This window comes from Theobroma cacao, chromosome 3 (assembly GCF_053813885.1).
Source record: "Theobroma cacao isolate CCN51 chromosome 3, ASM5381388v1, whole genome shotgun sequence".
NCBI lineage: Eukaryota > Viridiplantae > Streptophyta > Magnoliopsida > Malvales > Malvaceae > Theobroma > Theobroma cacao.
In genome coordinates this window covers 44,277,595-44,300,371 of record NC_142641.1, presented here as the reverse complement: position 1 = coordinate 44,300,371, position 22,777 = coordinate 44,277,595, and the positions used below count along the sequence as shown (strand labels likewise).

The following is a 22,777-nucleotide window of genomic DNA, read 5'->3' as shown; positions in this document are numbered from 1 at the left end:
GACTATAAAGAGTTGACTATGCAAATCCCTTTCAGTTGCCATCGTCTTCTTTTGAAAATTTGGGCAGTCGTAGGTCTACAATCTTATCTTTATAACAAGATTAAAGCTTGACAAGCCCACTAGGCACTCTGAAATCAGCATGCTCAGCTTAGTTTCTCGGCTTCATCCTAGTGAACTTCAAGCTCATACAAGGAATAAACGTCAGCTCTGAAATTTTCTTGTTATTTTGTCAAACAAACTACCGACCATACCTAGACAGGAACCTTCCCTAGAAACTCCAATTATCAACTGCATTTTGAAGGATCTCGTTTTCACAAAAAGCCAACTCAAAGAAACAAAAGAATCAGACTTGAAGGGGCCCCAATATTAATTAGAAGAAGCTGGCTTGAGGAAGCTTCAACTAAAGAATGGATCAGGTAAATGAACCAGTGAAAGAAGGAAGGGAACATGTTTTGGCGATTGCTTGTAGAATCATGGCTGGTGTTTCGCCTGTGGCAGCAGCCAATTCTCAGACTCAGCATCCATTTCCAACCCCTTCACCGTTCTCTTTCTCGGTGACTTCTTCAAGGTGGAGCTCAAGACCTTCCATAGATCATACAACTCTCTTCCTTCGGTTCTTGCTGCTTCTCTTCTCTTTTATCTCGGCTCTCTCACTGGCTGCCCCATCAACAAAGAAGAAAGACCAACGATCTCCTAGCTTCACTGAGTACCCAGAATTGATGTAAGCATAACTATGAATTTGTTTTGATTTTATGACGAGATTACAAAGAAAAGCCTATAGAGAGGGAGATAAAAACGATTGAGAAACAAAGAAATCCACGGATCACCTAAGCTAAGAGATTACCTTTTTCTAACAGCAATCTCAATCTTAAAAGGAGGAACTGCCTGGAACGTTGACTCTGCCCTCCAAAGCCTCATCCCCCAAATAACTTAAAATCCGAAAGGTCTGCAAAATTGGAGGTCCAACTTCCGAAATCCAAGTTGGGGTCCAACTAGCCTCTTCATCATACCTCTTTAAATCTTTGTCCTGGAATGGCTTTTATTGAAATGCTTAGCACAGCATTGGTCTCTAAAGTAACAAAACTGAAAAATGTTCAGGTTAATACTGATGCATGCATGTTCTCGGATAGCATAGATCTTAAGGACTTTTGATTTTTTATTCTCAACCCAATATTTCAAAATGCAATTATCAGTTCAGTCTGTATTTAAACAAGATTATTTTATTGTCTTCGTGTAGATACTGCTTCATTGTAGCCATTTTAGCTTTCCTATACGCAGCTTTCCAACTGTTTAAAGGTATTTGTGACATTGCTCACAGAGGCATTCTGATCTCAGATAAGACCTCGGACTACCTTAGCTTTGTCCTCGACCAGGCAAGTGCACTCCCCAGTACAACACTCTCTGTCTCTCTATCTTATTTTAGATACTAGCTGTTGTCTGTGTGATAGCTAATTCATGGGTAGCCTGTAACAGTTGGTGGGTTACCTCCTCATCTCATCTTCTTCAGTGGCCATACCAATCATTCGACAGGTTGAGAAAAGCACACCAGTTAGGAAGGGAACCATCACATCAACTAGCATGTCCTTTGCAACTTTTCTAGTTATAGCAATTTGTGCTCTCTTCTCCGGCTACAAGCTTTGCAAGAGAACCGTCTGGTAAATACTGATTTTGCTTGCTGGCTGGTGTATATTACTGTTGTCGTGCTTGCATCCACAAATAACTGTTTCAATACACAGTATTAATAAATTAAAACGGCATACTGCCGTATGTACAATATCCGTCAGACATCCAGTTTGAGATGTAATCTGGGGGCTTGTAATGTGACTGAAAGTTTAGTCTATGTTAGCAAAACTCAGATGTCAAAATATAACATGAGGAAAGCTAGACTGTTTGCCACTGTAAAAGGGATCTAATTTCACTTTTTCTGGTAAACGCATCGTGTTTCTTGCTGCTATTGTCAATCCATGTTTTTGCATTCATCCTTCATTAAATAGTACAGATCAGTTACTGAATGCACTCTGTACAGAAATAGTCGAAATAGTAAGTGTACAACTGAACTAAACACAGGGAGTTGGTAAAGTCGGTACTTCAAATTCATCATGAAATGAAAAAGATGATATATGCATAGCCTTCCCCCCACCCCAAAAGTTTAAAATAAAAAGGCATAAAGTTCACTAGACCACAATACAAACTTCTGGTATACTACAAGCGATGTAAACAGAAGCAGGAGAAAGGTCTGGGTTGATTTTTGATTTCCAAATATGATACTGGAAAAAACGATCATGTATCACCTTGCAGCCCCCAAAGGTTTCTCTTCTTCAATGACATGAAGTTTACCTTCTGTAAACTCACAAGCTGGAATGGGGACCCCAAGCTGCTTCTGGAGCTTCTTCACAACAAACACTTCTGGCTCCTCACAGATGGTTACCACAGTACCTTTCCTGCCAAGCCGACCAGTTCGACCAGCTCGGTGTGCATAGTGGATAGAGTCAGTAGGTAAGTCCAGATTAACCACAAGGTCACATTCTGCCACATCCAAACCCCTTGCTGAAAGTTCATTTGTCACCAGAACTCTCACTTCCCCATGCTTAAATTTTTTCAATGTTGTTGACCTCACAAGCTTTCCAAGGTCACCATGCAGCTCTGCAGCTTTCATCCCACGAGCCTCTAGCTTGAAGACAGCATCCTTTAGCTGCTTTGCATGGTTCATGAAAGCTATCACTGACTTGGAATCAAGTGCATGAACACATCTTCTCAATGTGTCAACCTTGTGTTGTAATTTTGTGACACAATGGTAGTGTTTCAAAGCAGGTGGTAGGCTTTGTGATGCAGCTTGAGTCTGCATATTTGAACTTGAGTCTGAACTGGATGTAGGCCTTAGGAGATTAACAGGTCCAGAGGGAGAAACAGATTCAAGTGGCATGACTTTTTTGGCTTGAACAAGAAGTGGGTCACGCCCCCAGCTCCTAGCTGCCCTTATAACTGAATATGGAACTGTAGCAGACACCATAATGGTCTGACGCTCAGCCCACTTAGCAAGTGAGCCACGGGGGTCAGCACCTGATCTCCTACCCACATGTTCCAATATCCGGTGCATATCCTCCCGGAAATTAAATGAAAGGAGTTCATCAACTTCATCTAAAACCAAGAAGCGACAGCCATGAGTGTGAAGCTTCCCAGCCGCACTAATCTCAGCAATTCGGCCAGGGGTGCCGACAACAATAGCTGGCTTGTTTTTCTTTAAAGCTTCTTCCTGTCTTGATCGGTTTGCACCTCCTACAAGTTGCTGAACAACTCTCTTGTCTGCAGGACCTAGAAGCTTTTCAAACTCCCTAACAATTTGCATCCCCAGTTCTCTAGAGGGAGCCACAATAACTGCTTCAATCTCTCTTTTCTTCCCGGATTCACCATTGCCATTAGGAGATTTCTTTTTCAGAGGGCCTACTTCAGACAGTATGGGAAGGAGATACGCTAAGGTTTTTCCTGAGCCCGTGTAAGATTGAATCACAACATCATGACCCTTGAGAACTGTTGGAACTGCTCCAGACTGAACATCAGTTGGAACCGTGTAGCCTGCAGTCTCTAAACTCTCTAGCAACAAAGGTGGGAGGCCAAGCTCCGGAAATGACTGTGCAGCAAAAGGCGCTGACTCAATTTCTAGCGATTTTTTCACCCCAACCACCTTAACTCCTTTTATGCTGTTGCTTCCAATCACCCTCACCTTACTTTTGGGTGCTTCATTAGAAACACTGAGCCTCTCGATTTTATTTCCTTTATTCTTGTTTGTTTCTCCAAACTCACTCTTGAAACCAAGGCTGGCAAGAGTGAGAGGCCCGTTATTATGATTAACCTGACTCACGAAACGTACACTAAGCTGGCACCAAACTTTCCTAGACACACTAGGGAACCTATGGAAGGGTAAAGATTCTCCAAAAAATAGAAGCAACCTTGTCGAGGCTAATGCTGGCATCTTTGCTTGACTGTTATTGACCAGCAACTAAAGAATCCCTGTTTTTGCAATAGCTCAAGTCAGTACCATCGGACGCTCAAGGATTCCCGAAGTTTGGAAACAGAAGCCCAAGCTGCAGTTTCAGTGCAAGAATAAAAGGGTCAGAGCTATATCGACGGAAATATGAAGTACACATCCTAGCTTCTAAACATGCTACAGCAAACACTGTCTAGCAGGTAATAGAAGAAAAAAAAAAAGGTCTTGCTGGTTAGCATTTGTCTATCTGTTGAAGTGTGAACTCTTATTCCTTAATAACAAGCAAGCGAAAACATGTTAGAGAATTCTCAAATGGATTGGAATTTGAATTTTGTTTAAAAGTAAAGGAACGAAACTCAATTTGAATGATAAATAAAAGTCATTCCACTGTTGATTGAAGCATTTTATCAAACGGTTTGACAGCAATGTCAGCGCCAGATAGTGGAACCGTAACTCACTGAGAAGGTTCAACTAGAGCCAAACTAACGAGAAACAACATTTGAGTGTTTGGATACCAAGAAAAGTGCAATAAAGAAATGGACTGAAGAATTTCCTTTTCAAGAAAAAATTGAGAAACAAAAAACCATGCGACTTACCTTAAGACTTAGAGCTAGAATTGCGTCCGGCGGCCTCTCTGGCTCTCTGCGTGAGAGTAAACTCGGAGCTCAATTACGCCACGTTTCGGATTGGTTTGAGAGCAAACATAAAGAAACGATGCGTTTACAGACGTAAGCTGACAACCCACGGGCCCACGGCAAAGATAGAAGTTTTTGGGTTGGACCAAATTTGGGCTCAACATCAAGAGAGCTAACAGTCCATGCACACCTCGCCCCAGTTACGACGAAGAAAAATGAAACACCAGCTGAACCGGATTTGTCTTAACTCAGATCGCAGCATATGATCTTAACATAAAGTCATCGTATCATGATATACAACGATATCTCATTAAATTTCGTAAAATAATAAAATTAATTACAAAATTGAAATTAGCAGGTAATCTATATATCAAATGTAGTTATATTAATAAAAATTTAAATTATATAAAAAGTAATATATTCATTCATCTAAGAAATTTTTTTAAATAAATTCCTCATCTGTTTCACCTACATTAACATATCGTAGATTCTTACAATTTTTATTACACATCGTTCGATGTCCGAAACGCCGGCATCCTCTGTGTCCTCTCCCCCCGAACATTCCAGAGTTGTCTCTTGTTCCAACTAAAAAAAGAGGAGGAAACGTAGCAGTTGCCTAACACGACCTCTGTGTCTATCACTCTCTGCTTCTTCTTGCAAGAACAAAAAAGTGATATAATTTCACTGAGTTTGATAATAGAGAACGTGGGGACCCTGAGAAAATGGAACAAACAAAGATGCTAAAGCAATGAAAAGAAACCAAAGTTAATTTCAAGTACCTGGTTCTTTTCACCAGTTGTGGGTTCACATTCGATCCCTGTCTTTTCTTTGTCATACCCATTCCGCACTTCTTTTTTCTCTTCCTTTCTTAATCTTGATCAAGACAGTTCGTTCATATTTCTTTCCCTAGTGTTACGATCAAGCTCGATGCAAGTTTAGATATATTCTGAATGATGGCATTCAAGAGTTTGCCTCTCTAATTAATCTTCTTTTTAAGTGAATCCTTCTTGGGTTATCCGCTTGCTCTGTCAGAATCAAAAGCAGCCATTTCCAGCATGAAAAGATGGAAGTAATTTTTTATGCCTCTGTTCTGCCATTCAGATTTTAATTTATATATATCAGTTTTCTCTGTTTTTGTCGGCTCAATCTGTTTAAAAGCGTTTTCGTATTGCATGTTTTGGTATTTTTTTTTTTGGCTTTTCTATGGTGTTTCTATGATGAAACTGGCTGTTATTATAGAAACATGAGAAATATCAAATTTATGTTGATTTAAACGAGCATCAAGGTATAAAAAACTTAAACATGGTTTGGCCAAAACATGGGGTTTTGATGGTGTATGATGTTGGAAAAGAATGGGAAGTCTTTGGGCCAATCACATTCAATTACACATTAATTATGAATTCCTGATATAGGGGCTACCGAGACATTACTGCTGTCTGCTAAACTTGGTATGAAAGTTACATTATTGGTAATTTTGGCTTCATTATTGAATAAAAGTACATAATTTGACTTAGAGGAGGAGTAGTTAAAACATTGTCAAGGGAATTCAAATTTGAAGAAGAAAGAAACAGAAGAATAAGGGCAAGAAAAACAGCTAGAGACTGATAAGAACTTGGGAATGGTTGGTAGAAGTAAAAAAAAAAAACAGATTCTGAACTGGATTGCTTCTTGAAATGGCTGTTACTGACGTTATAAGCTAAGTTTCATATTGCCTTCTTTGGTAGCTAGTGTATCCCTGGGGATAGGTTTTTGACTCAAAAGTATCAGACAAAATCAATTATCTTCTCTACTTGTTTCCATAACCTTTGAGAATAAAATGAGGTACTGGTTAACTAGGAGAATTCAAATGAGGTCTCTTTTGCCTATTTGAAAAATAAAACTGCATTTACTGATATCATCTCCATTTTGGGTTAGGGGGCGTGTAAGATGGAATGAAGCTAATCTCAGTGAAATTGAAGCAAATAAAGTAGTAAGGAAAAAAATCGATGAACCTAAAACACCATATCATCCAATGATTGAAGAAGATGGTAAGGTGATCTTTTGTTCTCAATTTGCAGCTTTCTGCTTGGTGGGATTTGAAAGATATCTTGATTAGTTCAGACATTATACTATTTGGTTTTTGTAGGTTTTCCTTCTGCTACACCAGGTACTGCTAAAACCATTGACTATGCTGCACATGCTGAAGCCCTAAGGAATGCTCTAAGTAAAGTTGCTCTGAGTCAAAAGCACTTTAGTCCTTTTGGGGGATGGGCATCGTCTGGTGAAGAGGGTGAAACAGGGGAGAAAGATCAAGGTGCTGGAATTATCTATAAGCAACTACATTGTTAAAAAGACATGAATTAAAACATAAATTATCTAATCTCTTCATTGTAACCCCTTTCTCCCCTTGTTTCATACTTAGTTTTTGGTTAATCTGGCATGATTTGCTTGTAATATTTGTAACAGTATTGAAACTTGCTTAATTTCAGGTTTTGCAAAGCAAAGAGATGATGCGAGCTTTACGGAGAGCAGGAGAGCACATTATGACGAGTTCAAGAAAGTGAAAGAACTGCAACAAGAGCTCTGCTTTCTCAATGATGAGCACAATAAAGGAATACATAACTCTGGTTCGTGTTCGAGTCTTAGCATCAAAGCAAGAGAAATACATATAGAGGATAGTGATGAAATTCTGCGAATAATTGACATTGAGGAATATTGATGATCTGAGTTTCCCTCAACAACCACATTTGCTTATCTTGAAAGCCTCATCAAAACCTAGCAATCATGGTTAGCCATTTGTTGAAAGATTTTGTTAATGATATCTTAATCATTAATTTGTTAAAATTTCTATACAATTTTGACTGGACCAGCAAATAGAAACAGGAATCCACTCCCAATGAATCCTTGTTGAAATGAACCATTGACTTTGAATATATTAACTAGAAAGCTAGAGTTGTGTAAAATCTGAACCATCATTTTTTCTGATTGATTGTATCTGATCTTTAAGCAAATCTCCAAGGCTTGACTTTGAGGTAAACGATGCATACGCCTATGGTCCCAAGTAATCATGTAGTTCACTCCAAATCAAACAAACAAGGTTATTGGATTACTAGTCAAAATTTAGCTTCAGAAGATTGCTCAATGAGCTGGGAAAAGCTCAACGTGCATGCCCTACGTAAGTGAATCATTGCTGTAATCCAAGAAAGGGAAATAACAACACAAAACAGCTACGCGGCTGTCTCCTTTAACACGGCAACCTAACACTAGGTGGTGTATATAGTACCAAAGAACCGACATAAAATAGCACATATCTATTTTTCAAAGAGAACACAGCTGACAGCAATAAAATGAACATGTCAAGGACTGTTTTACCCAGATGTTGGCGGAATCTTCAGAATTAATTTAGTTTTAGCACAGTGAAAACTGACCATAATTTTCTACTCAAAGATTTCATCACAAACTTAAAATATGGTTCATATTGTAAATTAAAGTAAGACTAAAACCAATTTAAGTTTAATTAGCATAACAATTGTTATCTTTTCAATCGAAATATAGGAGTCACTTTGTCCATCCAAATGTATGAAAAAGTAAATATTATATACTACTCTTTAATAGTTTTTGGTATTTGTGGACTAATTTTATCTTCCCTTTAGAGTTAAAAGGAAATTAAATTAGTTTATGACAGTGCATCTAATATACACCATCAATCACGATTTTTATTTATCAAATATAATCAATACATATACGTAATTAATAAGTATATTAAAGATCATAAATCAATAATTAATAAAGGGAAGTCGAACTCGTAAATTTGATGAACTAAATGATTACCATACTTCCTTATTTTAACCCGATTTAGTCTTATCCAAAAGTCCTTAGTAACCTATTCACTTTAAACAATGACGGTTTGTCACATACTATCAAATTTGTATGGTAAATTCCTAATTGACAGTTCTTGCAAGGATATCTTTCCATATACAATCCAACAATGATTATTCGCATCCTCCACGTGGCTCAACCACTGACCCCTTTCTGTCTCCACACCCGGGTGATCCAATCATGTCCCAACGTCTCATTATTCCACCCAAAATCCCTTATCTTCAGCAGCGGACACCCATTCCGACACGTAGAAAGACCACTTACGATCGCCCTGTAAAAAAAACCCGTAAAAATTCGAAAATATTTACCGCCTTCTGGAATTTATTACCAAAGAATTATCCTTATCAAAATGAAAGAAGGAGAGAGAAGTTTCTGGAAAAGACCGTAACACATCATACAACCCTCTGGCGCCTTCTTTTGTTCCCGAGTGTGCGCGTGGGTCCCACGTACTTTCCCCTTTTCTCTATCTTTTCTTTCAATTGTTTTTTTTTATCTTTTATTTTGCTTTCCTTCTCGAACCCACGATTTCTCTTTCTTCCCCTTATCATTTACTCCACCCAGAACTTTCTAGAAACAACAAAGCCTAACTTCTCCTCCCTCTCTCGTTCTCTCCCTCCTTACTCTCCCTCAACGTGCCGTCTTTCACTCTGTTATGGCGTTGGAACATTTGATGAATCGGTATCTGATTGCATGAGCCAGGTTTCTTGTTTCCTGTTTGGTTGGTGAGAAAATTTTCGCCTTCTCTCAGGTAGGTAGCGAATATTTATTTTAATACTCCTATACCCTCTTAGTCTCTCTGTTAGATTTAATCTTTGCGTTTTTAATATATATTCTCTATGTTTGATGAAAGAAACGAATTAATGTTGTCACATTTGTTCGTCAGTTAGGTCAAAAAGATCACTGGAGCAGGAAACTGTAATCCTTTTGAAACTGTTTCCGTTTCCGTGAATCTGAATAACCTATATAAATAAGTTTTGTAGTTGAATTTGGCTGACTAAATTAGATATTTTCAGCTAGAAATATTTAGATATTCTATTTTTTCATTTATATTTTCTTTTCTCGCACTTTCTTGGCAACCAAACGGAGCATTATTATGTGCTGATTTTTTTATTTGGGTAATTTTTTATTTAAGTTTGATCTAATTAGAGTTTACATTAATCACCAGTTAAAGAGCTAAAGACACGCCAAAGGAATCTCTCTCTCTGGAGAGTTCCGGTTTTGTAGGGTTCGGATCTAGCGCCGAACCCCATGGCACCATTGCCGGCCGACCAACCCTGCGAATCCCCCACCAGTGCCGCCAGTGACTCGCAACGATCTTTACCGACTCCGTTCCTTACGAAAACCTATCAACTCGTCGATGATCCCTCCGTTGATGACTTGATTTCATGGAACGACGATGGATCGACTTTTATCGTTTGGCGCCCCGCTGAATTCGCCCGTGATTTGCTCCCTAAGTACTTCAAACATAACAACTTCTCTAGCTTCGTCCGCCAACTCAACACTTATGTAAGTGTTAAAAATGAAGATAATAGTTTCATAATCAGTTTAATTAAGTTTTTAATTATAATTAGTTGATTAGAAAAATTAATTATTTGTTCGTATGCTGCTAGGGATTTAGAAAGGTGGTGCCGGATCGATGGGAGTTCGCGAACGATTGTTTTCGAAGAGGCGAAAAAGGACTTCTCCGAGACATACAGCGTCGGAAAATAACTCCTGCTGCGGCTGCTGCTTCCGCGACAGTGACCGTTGCGGCGGTTCCTTGTAAGGTCTCCCCATCGAATTCCGATGAGCAGGTTATTTCGTCGAACTCGCCTCCCGTCGTTGCCGTTGTACATCGGACCACGAGCTGCACGACAACGCCGGAGCTTTTAGAGGAGAACGAGAGGCTTAGAAAAGAAAACATGCAGCTGAACCATGAGTTGACTCAGTTGAAGGGATTGTGTAATAATATATTAACTTTGATGACGAATTATGCCTCCGGTCAGTTGGAGAATCCTTCAAATTTGGCGGAAGGAAAGGCTTTGGATCTTCTGCCGGCGAGGAATTCCGCCGGAACGGCAGAGGATGGTGGTTCGAAGGGGGCGATGGCGATGGAAGAGGAGGCGGACGATGTGACGCCGAAGTTGTTCGGAGTTTCCATTGGGGTGAAGCGCTTGAGGAGGGAGGAAGACGATGAGGAGCAGAATAATAACCAAGTGCAGCAGCAGGATATTGAGCCTGGGTCCGAGGTTAAGGCAGAGCCGTTGGATGGGAAGACTGATGATCAGGACACTGCGTGGCTGGAGCTTGGGAAATGATTAAAAGAGATTATTTATTGTATTTGATTTTTAAAGAGAGGATGGTAATGAGGAGGAGGAGGAGCGTGGTCCCACGGGAGCGTGTTGCGAGGAATCACGTGTTGGTAAACCGACGCGTGGCGTGGGGAAGCACTTCTTCTGGTTGCTTCTGGAATTTGAAGCCCCCTCGGTGGGGAGTCAAAGGAGAGCGATGTTGTAAAAGCACACGGAACATTAAAGATCAAACGACACCGCCTTGACATTGAGCGTGATTTAAATGCCGAAAGTCAAAACGAAGGGCCACCCAAGATGGGTTTCCCAATTCAGTTGGCTGTTCCTGAAGATTAACCAGAGGTTGATGGAAAGTTAGAATATTTTAGCGATGGTCAATTATTTATCCATTTAAAACATGGAAATCTTTGTACAATATTGATGAACAAATCTAAATAAAATTTCTTATTGCATTCCTCCGGCGGAGATATATATGTATATATATATTAGATTGTTGTTTTCAAATTCCGAATGCAATGAATAAACAATACATATTTGTGCTGGTAATCAGAAAATTTTATCATTTACGCAAGAACCAGATAAGCTTGTAGCCTGTGGTATTCTTTGTGTGTGGGGATAAATCGACGCCTTAATTAAGCTTAAGAAGATCATGAGGTGTCATTTAATCATACAAAAAATGTACCAACCAGATTCGGAAAATCTTGCTATATATTGCTTTTTGACCTTTTAAGTGTAGTATTATTTACACCAAGTACCATGATTATGGAATTCACATGAGATTTGAAATGTGTTATTCGCCATGGAATTTTCTTTTAATAATTGTATTGTTTTTTTTTTTTGGTCATAATAATTGTATTGTTAAGTAGCTATGGTTGCATGTTGCTTTTGAAAGTTCTTTTCGTTCTCTCTCTATCGATATATAGGTTTTGGCAAGTTAAACGTGGGGGATTTCTAAAAGGAGCTTTGTGAAAATGAGCTTCCTACCTTTAGAACGGCTGTTGCTCCATCGATGGTAATGCAACTAACACGTGCCTCATGGGTAGGTGCAGTTTAGTTGTACACGAAGCAGATGAAGAAGATTAACTACTGTTGTTGACTTCAGAATGTATCTAACTAAAACATTCTAACAGTGTTTTATCTTATCTATATTTTGGAAAAATACGCTCACGGCGCCTGACAAAAAATTATCATCCTCCGGATGTTGCCAGCTAGTCAAAGTCAAGAGCGCATTGTGCAACTTTCTCTTCTTTCTGATACAGGACTGGAGAGCGAGAGGCAAAGTCTCAAAGAGCCTTCTTGACCACTACTATGTTCTTCTCTTCTACTAAATTACTATTATATACTCTTCCATGAATGCTAAAGTGATTCTTGACCGCAACGCAACGCAGCAGTCCTATTGGACATCAGCGTTGCTAAATTTGCCCAGATTCCACAATTTTAGAGAGCCTAAAAAACATTAATCTTCATGCAAACTTTGAATCTTAATATAAGATGTATGGAATAAAAAGGAGTCACTTGTTAAGTATGATATAACAAAGGAGCTAATTTATCAATAAAATAAATAATGGACATGAAAATTTGACTCTTCCAACCACCAAAAGTTAGATTACATGATTTTTTTCCAAGCAGATTCTCTAGGCCCAAAAAGAACACCTAGTCATCCAGTCTGCTTATAATGAGCCCACTAAGGGCAGTCTTAAATCTGGTTGATCTAAGGTGAGGCCCAAATCTGGTGTTTCATTTCCAGAGCCCAAATAGTTAGCTGGGGCAGGATACTGAACTGTTCCAGGAAGTTGCTGAAAGAGTTCTGGCCTTCAGGTTTCATTTTATACTAATATTCTATGTGTTAAATACTATGATATTTCCTTATTCAAATCGAAAACAACAAAATTTTTTATTAATTAATGATTGATCTAAGGAAAAGAAGAAAATAAAACCAGAAACAGATTCCCCACCTGACATTAAGGTCTTGGTCTTTGCTATAATCAAACAGCATATCTCTATAAAAGTGGGAATTGTTGGAACTGAGAGGACAAAGGTAACCTCGAAACTGTATTAGCCCGCAACTTTACTTCAACAAAAAACAAAAAGAAAGAGAGAAAAGGGCTGATGAACTACCAGTGGGGTGCACAAGGCTTAAAATTTCCAAAGGGTCCAAGCTGTTCATAAAAGTACAATAAAGCCTTAAAACGTTTGTGGCTACCCTTTCCTGCAGCTCCCACCAAACCATATATTCTACCCTTTAAAGTTCAAATCCAACTATCTGCTTTAGGCTCTGCTGTGCAGTAATGGAGTTCATTGTGTGAGTCACGTTTGTGGAAACTTTGATATGTCAACTAGCTACCTAGCAGTTGATCATGCCAAGATATCCCACTGCTTCTTCTGCTTTGACTGTTTCCTCTGGAAAAATCCTGTTTTTGAGTTGTCTGGTGCCTGCTGCATCGACATATTTTCAGCCGACATTTTTGACAAAATACACATTAAAAAGTTGGCATGGAGTTAGGCATTTCCATGAAATTCTGGTTTCTGCTCTTTCTTTTTGGCCCTTTTTTAATGGTATCTGGCCGTAATCCGTAACAATCTGTGCATTCAATTTAAAACATTTCTCTTGACTTTACAGCGAAGTGTAATACAATTTCATGAAACTTAGTCGTGCCTACCCACGATCATAAATAGCTTTAAGTCTTTTAGTCTACAGAAAAGAAAAGACTATTTTATGTAAGGTTTTTCTATTACTTTATTGGTCACTTTTGTATTTTTTTTTCCTTTGAGTATATACATTAATTAATTGGCCACTAACTTGTTATCATCTCAATTTCAAATATTCAAACAATTTGCAACTTTAAAATCACAACAAAATTAACTTTGTGATTAGTAGCCACACTTTACTCTTGTTAAAAAATTTGAAATCGGCAAAAGTAGGCTTCGAAATACCTTTTTTTTTTTTTGTCCTCATAGGAGAATTTTAATGTCTTTTTGTTGAACCTCTTTACTGTATATATATAATTATATAATTCATATTTTAGTATTGCGCCGCACCGGGTGACAATGATGCGTGACACTTTTTTCATCCTTTAGTCTTTGGTGTTGAAATTTCCAGAATTTATAATCGTTCATTAATCTTTTCTAGAAGAGTAATTAAATATTTTCGCTCAATTATAATTATATAAATATGTATATATATTGTGCTTTCCTCCAATAAAAACCAATGAATAAACTTTGAGGACGATATTGAAGAGTGGAAACGGTCCTTGAATAAAATCCAGTTGCGTATAGAAAATGCTGGTGTCATAAAAGTAAAGCAAAGAGTGTCCAGGGCATTCACATCCGATCGCCCTAAAGGTTTTCCCAAGTCAGTCAAGCGGATAATTTATGCTACTGACGACCATTTCCAATGATCCAATATTACCTGTTATTCGTTAGAAAAGAAAGGAAATTTTTTTTTTTAATTTATCACTTGAAAAGAAAATTTCAAATAAATTTTCGGGGTGATTGGATTTATTAAAATTTAATCTAATTGCTTGGATCAAGATCCAATCTTTATGAAATGTCTCATCTTAAGATAATTTTTTTTTTATTTTTGTTCGATTTAGATATAAATATTCTCAAATTGCTTTCATTTAAAACGTATCTTATACATTTTTGTTTAATCGCGTAAAAATCTTGACTCCTATAATGATTTTATCATATTTTGATCAATTATTAAGATATGTGACATATAATATTTCGTCGGACTAACACGTCACGTATAAAAAATATATATATATAAAAAAAAAGTCTAAACCAAAAAAGGGGCGATCATAATTTTCTTTTCTATTTACTTTTTTCTTTTTCCTTCCCAAGCAATCAAGCTATTATCATTTCTAGAAAACCAAAAAAAAAAAAAAAGACCCAAATATCATATGCACTCCTACACTCCATTAAAGTCAGTTTATCAAAAATTTTCTTGTTAATCTCTTCCATCCATCATCATCCTAATCTCCATAATTACAAAATCACTCACTCACAATTACAAACTTCATCCTAATTATCAAAATCTCTCAAAAAAATCAAATTGAGAAAGAAAAAAAAAAACCCCAATTTTGTATAATACTCGCACTTACAATTTTCATATTATTGAAGTCTTTCCCTCAAAGCTGACACGTGGCATATTTTTGTGTTTTTTTACAAACAGGCGCCAGTAAGAAACCTAACCCGTGATGTAAGATGCACTTATTTTTCTGTTAGAATTTATGTTCAAATAATTTTTTTTTTGAAAATATTTAATCTTACATTGGATAGAATTAATTATAGGTAATCGTTGGATATAACATATAATATTTCATTTATGTTTCTGTACCAAAAACTAACACAAACACTGAAAATTGAAAAACAATCAATATCAAATTCACTGCACATGCATTTGTTTCTTCATTTCTTGTCTTTTTGGATTATATTGATTTTCTGCCTCTCTCTCTCTTCCATTTCTTCTTTGATATATATTTACATTCAATGCATCCAATAATTGAATGTAACGTCTCATTAAAAGAAAAAATGCATTCATCTTACCATTGTGAAGAACTAAGTTTAATAAGTTGGATAAATATTTTTCAACCTTTTTTCTTCCAAATTGTTAAATGGAGGAGGAAACTCTTGCCATCTTCCATTCGTCCTTAATTGCTTCCCCATTCCTATGATCTTCTCTCCACTTCTACATAACAATGGGAAAGTTCACAGCCATAGGTAGGATCCAGAGGTCTAGTAATTGAATATTGATGAATATTTTAATTTTGTACTCTTAACAAATTGTAGTCAATTCGAATTATCAAGAGTAGAGGAAAAGACAACTTGCTGTAAAAGTGTGGAAAAACCCACATGCAAAGGACATCATTTCCGAATCTGAAAAGGAAATTGAGTAGAACTTCCTGACTGCTTTGTCTGCTTTGACTTAGTAAAACTGGGACAATATATTGTTAATTTCCTCTTCTTCCTCTAATGCTTGAGCAGCGACCCTGTACATACACTCGCCACTCGCCACTCGCCACTCACCACTCACCACCATCATCATCCAGCTGACAATTTATTCATTTCAGCCAACAAATGAATAAAAGTGCAGAGAAAGTTGGTGCTGTAGTTAAATTTGGAAATTTATAAAAAAAGGAAAAAATAATTGAATATAGGAAACGTAGCAGGCTCAAAGTAGGGAAAAGACTTAAAACTGCGCCGTATATTGACTGCCTTGGAGTTGGAAAATGCTGGAAGTTGAAGTTGAAGTTGCGTGGATGTGGAGTCACGGACCGGAAACAAGGTTTATCTGCCACGTTTACTTGTTGTCAGACGGAAAATCCATGCATTCATATTTGCGTGAGTAGAAAAAGATCAGATTGCGTTTACGCATTTAATTAACATTTCCCCTTTCACTAGGGTTTCGGAGCTCTTGTGATCAAATTTCCAGATGGGAGAGATCATTGAATTTGAAAAAGAAATTTCATATATAATGAGACTGTTTTCGTCTCTATAATAAAAAAAAATTATAATTATACTATTTTGTAATTAATTTAATTATGTCCAATTGTTGGATAAAATAATATTTTTTTGTATTTTGTTTCGTTTAAAATTAAACTATGATGAATATTAGATGGGAAAAGTATAACAAAGAGTTTGAGTTTTTCTTTCGTTTTCTTTTTTTTCAAATCAAGGTTATTATTGAATCATGCTTGCTAAAGCATGATAACAGCACCATACCAGCCAAATAATTTGTTTAGGTGAAGTATCAGTGCTTCTGATTAATTTTGCAATTATTTGTTAGGAAACCCAATTTAGGCTTATCCACTTTTCGATGTTGACCTTTAGACTTTACTCGATGGAAGGCATAACCCTTAAAAAAGGTTTTTGTATTATTTTTATTTATTTAATTAAGGTTTTTAATTTTTATTATATTTAAATAAATTTTTATATTTTTATTTTGAATCAAATAATTTTTTTAGTTTAATAAAAATATAATTGTTATTAGATTCAATGTCAATCGCTTTTTTTACCTACGTGACATATGACCTAACTAGTGTGAAATTAGAATATTCAAAAAAGTAAAATATTTAAGTCTTTTTAAGTTTTGACTATAATTTCACTTTAATTAATATTGACTATAAAATTATAGTCAAAATTTAAAAGATTATTTATCCTATCCAAAATCATAAGTTGGCGATTGTCAACCATCGTCGAAATCACAAAATAAAATTATTTTTTATCTATCTCCTTCTCCTCTTCCTTTAATCGTAATGATATTCAAAAAATCATTTTTTTTCCAAACTTAAAAAAAAAACGAAGACATAAATCTTACATTTTTTGGTTTTTAGGGATATGAAGAAACATGAAAGGATTTTTAAAAAACCACTCTAATTAAAGGAAAAAGAAAAACTTAAAGAATCAAAATATGTTTTTTTCTATAATTTTGTGTGATTGTCAATTACGTACTGTAATTTTCTCATATGGTCTTTTTATCAATCCACATCATATATATACCATGGGCCCTCGTGGGTAGAAAATACATTGAATCTAACCACGGTTTATTTTTTTTATTTGAGTTGAAGACCCGTTTAATTCAAAATAAATATTTAAAAATTCTTTTTAATGCAATAAAATGTGAGGAATTTAATTGAATAAACATATATACTATTTGTGCTTTTTTAGGTTTTAAACCTCAACAAAACGTTGAAAAAGAAAATGAGAAAATTTCAAAAAAAAAGAAAAAGAAAATGAGAACCAAAAATGTCATGGGAGATAGAAAACTAGAAATGTAAGATAAAGAAAAGAACAATATTAATCCATTATTATCTCTTCATTATTTTTTCTTTTATCAAAGTATAGCTGGTTACCCTAACCTCCCTTAAAAGGAGGTAATCTAAATGTAAACAACAAAAATAAAAGGAAATTAATTTGTCTCTTACATCTTCCCCTCTTTTGATTCTCTATTTCTCTTGCCAATAAAACTCTTATATTTTTTATTAATTAAAAGATGGAGAATTCAAATTTTACTTTTTTTAAATAAAAAATTATACATCAATTAAAGAGTTAAATGTTTCGGTGCATAAAATTTTTCTATATTTATACTTTCAAAATATTACGTGGGACCTTGGGGGGTCCAATTGTCAGAGATGTCAGGAACTGACGTGGCAGCTGGTAGAAAAGCACCCGCTGCTATGAATGGAAATTAATACATATGGAATTAATGCCGTTCATGGCCTCGCAGTATACATCGGAGTAAGCGACAGCGAAGCACGTCACAATTCTAGAAGGGAAGAAAGAAAACAAATTAAGATCAATAATTGGACAAACTATAAAGATTAAAATTTTGTATTGTATTGTTTACGGTTTAACAATTAATAATATTTAATTTTGCAGCTTAATTTTCTCTTCAATCATATGCAATGAAACTATATATTTTTAGAGATTTATGCATAATTAAGCAGGAAAATGGAAAGAAGACAAAATCTTAGCATCAAGATAGCTGTCCTCAACGTTGATGCGTACATAATTTCTACGGCTAACCCACGCATGACATCTCAACGAGCGGTGCTCCACCATCAGCGCCTCCGATCGATATTCTTCCACCAAAACATCCAATATTCATTCTAGTAATTAATGGGATGAATAATGACAAGTTTCTATTAGCTTCCACCAAATTATTTTTTTAATTTTTTTTAAAAAGAAAGAAGCAAAATTTATACTAGTATTATTATTAAATTAAGTTTTCGAGTATCAATATTTTGTATTTTTGTTTCATCTTAAAATGAGGAAAAAATATAATAAAATTGAAGATGATATATATATGTATTCGTAATTTACCTAATTGTTTTTTTAAAATTCCACCTCTATCTTATTAAGGCTTAAATTGTAATATGATTTTTATTGAAGTAATGAATTGTAATTCGTTGACTATATTAAATAAGTACATGTATTAAATTGTATGTAAAAATTTATATTTTAATTTAAAATTTTGAGAATAGTTATTTTTAATATAGTATAAAGATCAATTATATCGTTGTAATTAATGTTTATATATAGAAAAAAATAATAAAAAAATTGTGATACATGAATAAAATACTACAAAGACTCGAACAAATTGTTAATGCTACTCCTGTCATGTGGAAGTGGAACTTACTCCCGAAGCCCACATATGAATATAACAGGAGAGATAGAGAGTTTTGTTTGAAAAGCTAAAGCTCTTGCCCATGACTCGTTCCTCTTCCCTAAACGAAGTAATTACCCAAGACTCAGGGTTGACTTGTCTGATCAAATTATGCCCATAACATCAAAGAAACATCCAGCGTTTAAATTTCTCACCCCCGGTTTTCCATGTCACTCTCACTTATTCTACCACGAAGCTGCACTCTCAGTAACCCCTCTTCAACTTCCCCAAGCACCCCCCTCCCTCCTCTAAATTTCCATTTGCCTTCGTTCGAAATATCCTTGTTGTATTCCATGCTGCTATAAATCCAAACCCCAAACCAGATTCATCTTTCTCATTTCCTTTCTCCATCCCTTCAAAACAAAATCCAACATGTTAGATAACACTAGTCATCAACAGTTCACTTTAGAGATGACAGTGGTTTCAGCACAAGGGCTGAAGAACACCTCTTCTTCTCTCTTCTTCCACCGTCTCCGCCCCTTCGTCACCATCACCACCTTCCCGCCAACCCCATTCAACCGTGATAATGGGCACCACATGTATCAAACGAGGGTCGATGATCAAGGTGAAGTGAACCCTACTTGGGGTGACAAGTTTCATGTTCCCATAGATGACACCTTCTTTACCAATAGATATTCCTGTATAAATCTCCACTTATTCACCAAAAGACTCATTGCTGGCCAGGCTCAACTGGGTTGGTGCCAGATTCCCGCAGCCGACATAGGTCTCCCACCGGTGGGTTCAGTCAGGCAACTCAGCTACCGGCTGCGAGCTGGAGACGGCACGAGGACTCAGGGGATTGTCAATGTAGCTGTGAAGTTGGAAGGTCCAGCAGTCCCGGCTGCCACTCATGCCCAGCTTTCAGACAACACGTGTCAGACTGTGATAGGTATACCGGTGAGGGTTATGCCAGGTGTGGGGGCGATGGGTGCTCGTTGGAAAGAGGCAGAGACTGTGACAAGTGCGGGCGTTGTGGGGCAGGTGGGGGTGATGGGCCCAATCGGATGGAGCGGCGGGACATGATTATAGGGGGTGTACAATGAGATCGAGTGTACTGTATGGATTTTGAATGTTATATAATTGTGGATAGAAGCAATTTAACTGTTTTATCTTCAACTATGAAAACAAAATATGCTCTGACCCTTTTAAAGTGTGCAATCATTGTTTGTTGTATGATTTTATATTTGTGTTGATTGCAATTACAAATTAAGGTGGGGTTCTGTTCTTTTTCCTGAGAGTAGACCTAGTTGACATGATCGATGACTGGGGTTTGTTCCTCAAAAGTTTTTACCATCTCCATCCAAATATAAAATTTCTTTTCATGAAATTACAAATGTGATAATTACTTGAATTTGTTTCAAGTAATTGGCCAATGGGAATGAATAAATATATTAATTAGATAAAAAATTTAAATTAAATGTTTTACTTTTTCTATCAATATATAGTGTTATAGTTATTGCATTCGATACGATATTATTAAATAATAAAGTTATCAAAATATAAAAAAAAATTGAATAATTTTATTCCCTAATTTTATCTTTAAACTTAATATTGAGTTAATTTTTAACACAATCTTTAAGGTCTGAACTCTAATGTCGTTTATGAACTGAAGTGTAAGAAATTAATGTAAATACCTCTAAGCTGAATTGAGAAATGTAAATATTTTAGAATGTTTTGGTTCTATAATCGAAGAGATGCTAGGTCTAAACCTTTTTTCCAAACCAACAATTGGTACCCTGAACACCTTTATATGAAAGTATATATATTTAATTCTCTATTTTTCTTTTTACATAAAAAATTGAATCTAAAATCTAATTGGATTTAGAAAAAGGTATTGCCTCATGCTAAAAGTTCATTCCATTATTCATACCACATATAAAAAGCACATGACATTAATGGAAGAACAAAAGCAACATGCTATCCTACTGAAGGAAAGAGAGTAGGGAGGGGAGAGGGGGATTTGAGCTTTTCTCTATTAAATCTTTGAAATGGTTCATTTTTCTTTTTAAAGACAGTGAAGTGACTACTACTTAAAAAACGATTTGTGAGTCATGAATCATCACCCACCTTGTCATCAATATTGGGAAAGTGTGTTTTCCTTTTGCACTAGGAATAATGCATAGAGTATTTTCCACATTTCACATTACTAGCAATTCCGTGTATACAAGTTTCTAACTAATAAGAAAAGGGGATTGCTGTTAGGGCAAGTGATTGCTTGCTTGATTCGAATTTTAGGTACAACAAATAGCAATGGAGAAAATTAAGTACAACAAATAGCAATGGAGAAAATGTACAGAAAACTAATAAACTAGGAATCTTTAGCTGGAAGGGGACCATTTTCGTCTAGCTAAGCTATACCAATTTCTCTCCACGTATCCATTCATCCAGTGCCACATTAAAGGGTCCATGTATACCCCCCAATGAATGCTCCAATATCCATTAAAAACGTACGGATTAATTTCCAACAATATACGTCAAACCGTCGGGAATGGGGCATCATCAGATCCTGTAAAATCTTATCCACTTCTGAAGAAGGATTCACGAAGTTGCATGTCAATCTATACCCTAAATGAACAACAAGATACAATTGCAGTGCTGTATACTGAGATATATCAGTTCGTTTGTATTATTTGAAAAAGGGGATTCGTCGTGGACCATGCAATTGTTGAAAAATTATTAGCAAATGAACCCAAAATTGATTGCGACCGTTGGGAGGAACTTTCTCCGGCACTCCAATTCAGGAACAAGGAGGAAGAAACCAAAAACTTTTCCTTCCCTTTCCGACACTTGCATCCCTTTTGGACAACACAACTTCCACTCAAATGAAAATGGTGAATGGTGTCATTTACCCATTCTCTCCTTTGTTAAAAAAGGGAAAAGGGTTTATGTTCCTTTATGGTTTGTTTCAAAATTAAATGATTGGTATCCGATCAAGATTCTGTGATGAACAAGAGTGACTATATAATATATATCTTCACTAAAAGTGGAGGTAAACAGGGGTGACTATAAAAGTCAACAGTGAGTGGTGGCAAATTACCAAAAGGAAACCTTAAGAGAGAGAGAGGGAGGAAAGTGAAGATCACTTAAACGTAATGTCAATATATAATTGAATCTTAACCAGTAACTAATTGAAGCTAATTTTTAAAGTATAAACATTCTGTTGAGTGACAATCGATGTGGAGACATGGGTTAATCACAATTAAGTTAAAGTTATGATTAGATAGACAATACGTATGTAAAGAGGCAAGAATTGTTTGGTGAAGGATGTTGACATTAAAATTATTATATAATACTATATATATATGTGCTTGGAAGGATTTGGGTATGATGGGCTTTTCAAATCAAGCTTTGATAATCAATCCAAGCCTAGTCCAGCTAAAAAATAAATATATTCTTGTCCATGTCGCATTTTTTGAAAATATGTAAACATTAATTATTATTACAGTCTACCCAAGTTTATATTTAAATATATACATTGTACTATAATAGTGTGCAAAATATATACTTTTTCCATATTGTATATAATTCATATAAACCTAGCCCACTTTCTCTCTCTGTCTTTCCCTTGTATAACGGCACCCAATATTCAACAATATTATAATTGGTCCCTTTGATACGCAAAATTCCTCAATGCTTAATTGTAATCTAAACTAGTATCAAACTCAAATTCAAAACAAAGATAGATATATAATTAGATTGTTCAAAACAAATCTTAATGAGTTTTTATCTTTTTAAAAATAAAAAAAATTTTATAATGAATTCGATCACTAGTGTGCTAAAATTTTATTTTTAATAAAATAATTCAAAATATATTTGATGTCGTTTATTATTTCTCTTATTTTTT

At 35.9% G+C, this 22,777-nt stretch overlaps 5 protein-coding genes across 6 annotated transcripts; 4 read left to right on the top strand and 1 right to left on the bottom strand.

Moving 5' to 3' along the window:
- Positions 1–13: 13 nt before the first annotated feature.
- Positions 14–1,870, top strand: LOC18606474 (CASP-like protein 4A4). 2 transcript variants are annotated; one of them, XM_018117637.2, is made up of 3 exons: positions 14–721; positions 1,319–1,373; positions 1,474–1,870. In XM_018117637.2, the coding sequence occupies exons 1-3, from the start codon at positions 408–410 to the stop codon at positions 1,657–1,659; spliced, it is 555 nt and encodes a 184-aa protein (XP_017973126.2). In that variant the 5' UTR covers positions 14–407; the 3' UTR covers positions 1,660–1,870. The 2 variants fall into 2 exon arrangements, with proteins under 2 accessions (XP_017973126.2, XP_007040155.3); XM_007040093.3 differs by having other exon boundaries at positions 59–721; positions 1,238–1,373.
- Positions 1,871–2,071: 201 nt separating this feature from the next.
- On the bottom strand, positions 2,072–4,738 carry EMB1586 (P-loop containing nucleoside triphosphate hydrolases superfamily protein). The gene is made up of 2 exons (XM_018117635.2): positions 4,582–4,738; positions 2,072–4,082 (listed from the first exon to the last, which is right to left on the bottom strand). Exon 2 carries the CDS (start codon positions 3,968–3,970, stop codon positions 2,288–2,290), a length of 1,683 nt encoding a protein of 560 aa, XP_017973124.2. The 5' UTR covers positions 3,971–4,082; positions 4,582–4,738; the 3' UTR covers positions 2,072–2,287.
- A 709-nt stretch (positions 4,739–5,447) lies between these two features.
- Positions 5,448–7,340, top strand: LOC18606472 (protein phosphatase inhibitor 2-like). Its single transcript, XM_007040091.3, has 4 exons — positions 5,448–5,689; positions 6,535–6,647; positions 6,746–6,913; positions 7,089–7,340. Exons 1-4 carry the CDS (start codon positions 5,676–5,678, stop codon positions 7,316–7,318), a joined length of 525 nt encoding a protein of 174 aa, XP_007040153.3. The 5' UTR covers positions 5,448–5,675; the 3' UTR covers positions 7,319–7,340.
- Positions 7,341–8,972: 1,632 nt separating this feature from the next.
- On the top strand, positions 8,973–11,235 carry AT-HSFB2B (winged-helix DNA-binding transcription factor family protein). The gene is made up of 3 exons (XM_018117636.2): positions 8,973–9,226; positions 9,644–9,984; positions 10,089–11,235. The coding sequence occupies exons 2-3, from the start codon at positions 9,727–9,729 to the stop codon at positions 10,773–10,775; spliced, it is 945 nt and encodes a 314-aa protein (XP_017973125.2). The 5' UTR covers positions 8,973–9,226; positions 9,644–9,726; the 3' UTR covers positions 10,776–11,235.
- A 7,743-nt stretch (positions 11,236–18,978) lies between these two features.
- LOC18606470 (uncharacterized) lies at positions 18,979–20,091 on the top strand. The gene is made up of 2 exons (XM_088804246.1): positions 18,979–19,498; positions 19,618–20,091. The coding sequence occupies exons 1-2, from the start codon at positions 19,306–19,308 to the stop codon at positions 19,974–19,976; spliced, it is 552 nt and encodes a 183-aa protein (XP_088660372.1). The 5' UTR covers positions 18,979–19,305; the 3' UTR covers positions 19,977–20,091.
- Positions 20,092–22,777: the final 2,686 nt, after the last annotated feature.